Here is a 7,319-nt window from a genome sequence, read left to right as displayed (position 1 = left end):
CTGGAGTGAGGGTGTGGGAGTGTGTTCAAGAGAGCGTTTCAGACAGAGGGACCCGCATGAGGACACCCCTGAAGCAGAGAGCCTGGTGTGTCCATGAACTGAGAAGAGGGATGGCTGAGCCGAGTCAACACAGGGTGAGGGGTGTGAGCCACGCCAGCGAGGGGGGACAGGCAGGACCAGATCAGGGGTGACTTGGGACTCTGTTCTAAGACCAGTGGGAAGACTCTGGAGAGATGCGAGTAGAAGGAGGATGTGATTAGCGTTTGGTCTAAGCACGTGGGTTCAGATGGACTTCATGTTTAAGAATGTAGACTTAAGAGGCAAGATGGGAGGTGCTGGGAATAAGATGAGGAATAAGGTGACTGTTCCCTAGGCCTGGGTGATGGCTGTGGAGCAGGAAAGAAGTAGAAAGAAAAGACCTTGGAGTGTAGAACTGAGAGAAGGTAACGGTACTTTCTTGCCTGCATGTGTCAGATGGCACAGGGCACTGACTGTTCTCCTCGCTGCTGTCCGTGCAGACCTGCAGGCGCCCCCTCACCCAGGTCTGTGTGTTCACCCCTCTTTGTCACTCACAGGCCCCCCTCCACATCCTAAAGGAAGTCAGGCCTTATTTGTGAGGGGGTTGTCTCACATGGGAGACACCGAGGAGAGCCTCTCCAGACATCAGAGCAGCCCCTTCAGCCTCTCCCTCAGCCTCCTCCCTTCCCCTCTCTCGCTTTCCACACCGAGAAGGACCCCTGCTCAGTATTCCATGTCCCCAGGTTCTCCCTCCCCCAGGCTTGAGAAGGGTGGGGCAGCCACTGGGGTGGACATCATCTGCACCTTCCACTCTGACCCCCGCTGGTCCAGGGCTGGACAGAGAGCGACTCTACTGGGAGCTGAGCCATGAGACCCAGGGTGTCACCCACCTGGGCTCCCTCACCCTGGACGGGGACAGCCTCTACGTCAGTGGTGAGGGGCTGTGCTACAGCCACACTGTCTCTCCCAGTCAGAGTTCTGTGTTGCCTCCGTTGCTCTAAAGTGAGCTATGATCCATCTCTCTATGCTCCTGGTCTGGGATCAGTCTCCTCATCACTGTGTGATCACTGGGTCCAGCCACCTTCCACCTCGTTGCCTACCCCCTGATCACCCCTCCCCTCTTCCCCTCTGCTTTCCCCACCAAGCTCCCTACATTCTCCCTCTCCCTTAATCCTTTATGTTCACCCCAGCCCTTGTTCAGCTCCTCTTGCCTCCTCTCCACAGATTACACCTATGGAGCCGCAGCCCCGACTACCACCAGTGAGTATTCCTGGCCCTGACATCCTGGGTCCCGTCCGCATTTGGGGTTGGGGAGCACTTGTTCTCCTTCACCCGCTGTCCTTGGTGAGGGAAGCACCTGGAAGGGCCCTAATTCATCTCTTCTCTCCCTCCCGGGTTCTGGTGGAGAGTCCCAGCCCAGTGTGAGAAAGCCTTAGACACAGACATGTTCTCCACCACATTCTGACCCCACGTGGTTTTCACTTTAATTCTCCTAAAGCCCCGCCCTTGGTCCTCCTTTTCCAGGTATCCCATCCGTCTGTCCAGTTTTCTGCCCATCCATCTGTCTCTCCTCCGAGTTCAGTCTCTCTTGTTCACCTATCTCTCTCTCTTGGGCTGCTCTCATCCACAGGCTTGCTCATCCCTCTACTCACACAGTCACCCCTCCCCTCACTCTCATTTATGCTTCACCTGTGAATGGTGGTCCTGGGACAGCCACTGCTGGAGCCCGGGTGAGCCTGGGGGCTCCTCCCACTCTGTCCCTCCCTGATGACAGCCCTCGCCACAGCTCCCGAGCCGGCCACCACGTCCCTGCATACTTCATCATCACCTGTGCCACCAGAAGCCACCACAGGTATCTGGGGGCCCCTTTTCCTTCCCAAGAGAAGCTCTCCGGCCCCACTCCTCCACCAGCCGGTTGTGATCCAGGAGCTGCGAAGCCAGGGTGTGAAATTCTGGTTTTAGGGCAATCATGCTGATCACAAAGATTATACTGATGATTCAGTCTAAGGCCAGCCCTCAGAGAGCCCCGAGTCTTGTGAAATTAACACACCATTATAGTACAATGTGGGATGTTTCGGGGAGAGGCGCCTGGCATCATTTGGAGGGGAAGAGCTTGCTAGAGAAAGTTTCACCAGAATGGAGTCTTTGAGAATAAGTAGGAGGGACCCTGGCAACTAGAGGATGAAGGGTTTTCCTGGCAGAGAGGGTTCCATGATCAAAGGCTCCAGCCAGAAACAACATGCTGTATGGGGAGAATTGAAACGAATTTGGGTTGCGTGAAGCATGAAGTTTAACCCGCAGTAGATGGATAAAATGAGACTGAAAGGTCAGCAGGAGCCAGATTGAGTAGAGCCTTGAGTGCCAGGTCAAGAAGGTTGAACTAAACACTGAAGGCCATAGGGAGCCATGGGTGGTGCTAGAGCAGTGGTGGCCCTAGTGAGGTATTCATTTCAGAAAGATTCTTCTAGTAGTCATGTAGAACATTCTTTAGACAGAGCATCCAGTGCGCCTGCTGGGGTGTTGGTCCGGGTGAAGGAAGTTAACACCTAAGCTGGGACAGGCATGGAGAGAGGGAGTGTATGTGAGGACCAGTGTGCAACTGGAATTTGTGTTACTGGGAGGGAGGAGGAGCTGAGCAGATGTGCTGGTTCTGACTTGGGTGACCACACGGGTGGGTGGTGGTGCCACTGGGAGAGAAGACGACAGATGATAATGAGCGCAGGACTCTGGTGTGGTCTCAGGCCAGCTCTCAGTGCTGGCCATCGCTCTCCCTCTCGTCTTACAGCTTTGGGGCACAACCTGAAGTCCCTCACAGTCACCTTCCCCATCTCCACCCTCAAGTATTCATCAGACAGGAGCAACGGCTCAGCCACGTTCAACTCCACTGAGAGGGTCCTGCAGAGCCTGGTGAGACCCTGGTCCCAGCAGCTCCTGGTGGGTTAAATCCCACCCAGCCCCTCCCCCAACCCCTGTCCCTCCTGCTCCTCCTCCTCCTCCTTCCTCCCCAGCTGGATCCTTGTTCAAGAAGAGCAGCCTGGGCCTCTTCTCCTTGAGTTGCAGACTGGTCTCCCTCAGGTGAGACCCTCCCCTGATTAGTTGCCCCTAATGACCACTTTTGCCACCACCCCTCTCTGTCTCGCCCCTGTCCTCCCATTTCCTCCTTCCTGTTCTGACCCCCACCCCAGAGGTTTCAGGACCTCTCTCTAGAGTCCCCACGTCCCTCTCTCCCCAGGCCTGAAAAGGATGGGGAAGCCAGCAGTGTGGACGCTGTCTGCACCTACCATCCTGACCCCGTGGGCCACCATGCCTCTGTGCTGGGAACGGAGAGTCTCCACCTGTCTGCTCTTCCTCTCGGTGGCTCCAGGCTCTGCAGCACAGAGTTTATCCATCCAGAGAGAGCACCAGCTACATTTCCACATCATCAGCTGGAACCTCAGCAACCCGGAGCCCACATCCTCGGAATACACCGCCCTGCTGAGGGACACCCAGGACCAGGTGGGGTCTCCCCTGTCCCGTCTCTCCTTGCCCTGAGGGCACTGTCATTCCTCCGTCTGACTTACATCTGTTACGTGATTGTTTCAACCCTTCACTTTCCCTGCGTGCCTGGGTTCTCTCAGTGTCCAGAGGTGATGTCCTAGCTGCCTTCCCCATTTCTCACATGGGTAAACTGAAGCTCAGAAAGGGGATTATTGTGCCTAAGGTCACACAGTGAGTTAGGGGCAGAGCCAAGAGTTGAAGTCAGGTCTCCCTTGCCCCAAGGTCTGTGATCTTTCACTGGCTCCAGTGGCCCCCTGCATCTCCAGGAGACCTCCATTTTCTCACCCACTCTCCCTTGTGTTTGTTCTAGGTCACCAAGCTTTAAATGAAATTACATGAGAAATTCAGTTCCTCACTCACACACACTAGCCACATTTTAAGTGCTTGATAACAACATGGGGCTAATAATGAGTGTATTTGGTAGTGCAGGCAAATGTTGACATTATTGCTGAAAGTTCTCTTGGACAGGACCCAGAAGCAGGGAATCTAGAATCAGGGTAGAATTCCAGACACCCTTGTTCATCCCTTGTGTCCTTCCAGCTCGGTCTCCCGTGGTAACCACACTGGGTGGACTCACTGTGTACCCAGCCGCCTTGGCACAGAGACTGGACAGAGTTTCCATCTATGAGGAATTCCTGCGGCTGACCAGAAGGGTACCCAGCTGCAGAACTTTACCCTGGACGGAAAGAATGCCCTTGGGGATGGTAAGGCTCCCTGGTCATTGGGGAAGAAAGTGAGGCCTTTCTAGGGACTCTGGAGGCCTGGGGCTGAGAGAACACTGAACTTGCTCAGGCTGGCAGGAGGTGGCATAGTCCCCCAGTCTTTACCCACCATTGAGAGAGAGAAAAGGACACCAGTGTAGTATGGGAGGCCCTCACCTTCTCCTAGACAGCTCAGTGACCTCAAGCTAGTCACCTCCCCTCTACGGACTTTTGTTTCCTTATCTCTGCACTGAGAGCCACTGGGCCAGATGGTCAGTGAGGGCCTCCAGCTGTGTGTGAAGCAGACTTACAGGTTTGGGGGTGGATGTGGTTTCTGATCCACAGGCTATAGTTTGCCAAGTCCCGCTCTAGGTGAGCACCAATGCACTAGAACTTTCTGCAGTGGTGGAATGTTCTATATCTGTGCTGTCCAGTGCATAGCTGCATGTGGCTGTTGAGTGCTCGAAAGATGGTATTGTGACTGGTCTTTATTGTTACTGATTTTTAATGTTACTGAGGTTAGAATTTTTATTTTATTTAACTAAAATTAATTTTAATTCAAAAAGAGACTTGTTGCTGCTGCATATCAGACAGCACACCTCTAAGAGGTTGTCTGGGTAGAGGCACAAGTAGGGTGACCTGCACCCCTCTCCCCATGCCCACTCCCTCCTGGAGTTTATGTTGTAGCTGGCAATAACAAGAATAGAGAATTGAAACTTATCAATTATTTGATCTGAACAAACTCATATTTTTAGGGGGTAACCAGAGAAGACTTCCTGCAGGAAATTACATTGTAGGTTAATCCTAGGAAATGAATATTAAGCAAATAGGTAAAGGAGAAGGGGATGATGTGTTTCTAGGCACGGAAGAACAATTTTGAGTGGGAATTTACGAATTTAGAGAGATCACATAGGCTTGCCAACTGTGATGACCCATTCTCTCCCCGGCCGTCATAAGATAGTCCAACCCAAATTCAGTCCTCTGTGCCCAGAGGTATTAATTTGGTTTAATTTATTACACTTTTGTTCTGTGATAATGGCCTTGGATTTTGTAGCAAAGTGTGCTCACTTTTTAGAGATGGAAAGTAAAATGGGGTGAAACATCATGATGTATACTTGACTTTAATATTTCATTGAAAACATGGGATGAATCAAGGGTGGCAAGTGTTAATAATTTATACATTGATGAAATATTGTTTTAATTGGATGGAATGTACATTGTTAAATCTAGATGATGGATGTTTATGAGACTGTTCCCTTTATTTTTCTATTTTTCTGTGTCTAAAAAGTTTTATTAAAAAGAGTGAAACACACTCACATGCATTCTTCATTTCATTCACTTCCAGAATATTCTCCCAACAGAGATGACACCTTGACTGAGAAGCATAGTAAACCTGCGGGAAACCCCAGCCCATGGTAGGGGGCGAGTATCTTGATGCTGTGCCTCATTGAAGAGAACCATGCGCACAGGGTCTTGGATGATGAGGAAAGTTGGCCAACCCTTGTCAAGGACGGTTGAGGCACAGTGGGGTCAGCAGGAGCCCTGGGGCGATGACAGGAGGTGGCTCACCCCACCACTTGTCTCCCCAGACCTCCCCTTCTGGACCCTCATCCTCATCTGCTCGGCAGGCCTCCTTGTGCTCATCACAGGCCTGATCTGCTGTCTCCTGGTAAGCCATGACGTGTTGATTGTCTTCTTACCATTGGGTTGTAATCGCTCTTTATATATTATAAGTACACGTCCTTTTCTAGGGATATGTTTTGCAGATGTTTTCTCCCAGTCTGTGCGTGGCTTGCCTTCTCCTTCACAACATGAGTCATTGGGGAAATATAAGTGACAGTCATCATGAGATTCTACCACACTTGAGAATGGCTAAAATTAAAAAGACTGACTATAGCAAGTGTTGTTGAAGATGTCAAGTCACTGAAACTCTCATCGAGTGCTGGTGAAAAATAGCTTGGATGCGTCTTTAATAATTACATACGTCTATCCAGCCATTCCTCTCCTAGGAATCCATCCAAGGGAAATAAACTCATATGTCTATACACAGACTTCTACATACATGTTGATAACAACCTATTTATTCTAGACAAAAACGGAAAACAACCGAAATGTCCATCTACTGGTGAACAGATACACAAAGTGTGGTATATCCCCACGGTGGAATACTGTTCAACCATAAAAAAGAATGAATTATTTTTTTTCTTTTTTAATTATTTTATTGAAATTATAAAGGGTGTTAACATTGTGTAATATCGGGTGTTCATTATTATTTGTGAATTTCTGTATAGACTGCATCATGCTCACCACCAGTAGTCTAACTATTATCCATCACCATGCATATGTGCCCCTTTAACTCTTTCACTCAATGCCCAGCCCCCGTCCCCTCTGGTAACCACTAATCTGTTCTCTTTATCCCTGTGTATGTTTATCTTCTGCGTATGAGTGAAATCATGCATATTTGATTTTGTCTGGCTTATTTCATTTAACATCCTACCCTCAAGGTCCATCCAGGTTGTTGCAAACATGATGATCTTGTCTTTTTTTTCTGGCTGAGTAGTATTCCATTGTATATAATACATACCACGTCTTCTTTAAGCATTCATCTGTAGCAGGGCGCTTGGATTGCTTCCATGTTTTGGCTATTGTGAATAATGCCGCAGTGAACACAGGGGTGCATAAATCTCTTTGAATTGTTGATTTCAATTTCTTTGGATAAATACCCAGTGGTGGGATAACTGGAAGGTATGCTATTTCTATTTTTAATTTTTTGAGAAATCTCCATAGTGTTTTCCCTGGTGGCTGCGCCAGTTTGCATTCCCACCAGCAATGTGTGAGCGTGCCCTTTTCTCCTTATCCTCTCCAACATTTGGTACTTTTTGTCTTGGGAATTTTAGTTATTGTGACAGGTATAAGGTGATCTCTCATTGTAGTTTTGATTTGAATATCCCTAATAATTAGTGATGTTTTACATCTTTTCATTTGTCTGTTGGCCTTCTGTATATCTTCTTTGGAAAAGTATCTGTTTGTATCCTCTGCCCATTTTTAGATTGGATTATCTGT

The 7,319-nt window shown here is 49.3% G+C and overlaps 1 protein-coding gene across 2 annotated transcripts; it reads left to right on the top strand.

The window, feature by feature from the left end:
- The first annotated feature begins 1,424 nt into the window (after positions 1–1,424).
- Positions 1,425–3,459, top strand: LOC131402637 (mucin-16-like). Of its 2 annotated transcripts, none has more exons than XR_009218843.1 (3): positions 1,425–1,870; positions 2,804–2,925; positions 3,251–3,459. XR_009218843.1 is itself a non-coding variant. In XM_058537268.1 (3 exons), the coding sequence occupies exons 1-3, from the start codon at positions 1,786–1,788 to the stop codon at positions 3,069–3,071; spliced, it is 252 nt and encodes an 83-aa protein (XP_058393251.1). In that variant the 5' UTR covers positions 1,425–1,785; the 3' UTR covers positions 3,072–3,093. The 2 variants fall into 2 exon arrangements, 1 of the variants encoding a protein (XP_058393251.1); XM_058537268.1 differs by lacking the exon at positions 3,251–3,459 and adding an exon at positions 3,027–3,093.
- The last annotated feature ends 3,860 nt before the right edge of the window (positions 3,460–7,319 follow it).

The sequence above is a fragment of the Diceros bicornis genome, unplaced genomic scaffold, assembly GCF_020826845.1.
Source record: "Diceros bicornis minor isolate mBicDic1 unplaced genomic scaffold, mDicBic1.mat.cur scaffold_199_ctg1, whole genome shotgun sequence".
Classification (NCBI taxonomy): Eukaryota; Metazoa; Chordata; class Mammalia; order Perissodactyla; family Rhinocerotidae; genus Diceros; species Diceros bicornis.
The sequence above is the reverse complement of the archived record's forward strand: the minus strand, read 5'-3'. Positions and strand labels throughout refer to the sequence as shown.

What these genes read in the sequence shown, in the direction of transcription:
- LOC131402637 (XM_058537268.1), top strand. Translation starts at nt 1,786, where the DNA reads ATGACAGCCCTCGCCACAGCTCCCGAGCCGGCCACCACGTCCCTGCAT. An exon ending in GCCACCAGAAGCCACCACAG is followed by an intron (nt 1,871 to 2,803) that starts GTATCTGGGGGC and finishes CTCGTCTTACAG; the next exon opens with CTTTGGGGCACAACCTGAAG. An exon ending in AGAGGGTCCTGCAGAGCCTG is followed by an intron (nt 2,926 to 3,026) that starts GTGAGACCCTGG and finishes CTTCCTCCCCAG; the next exon opens with CTGGATCCTTGTTCAAGAAG.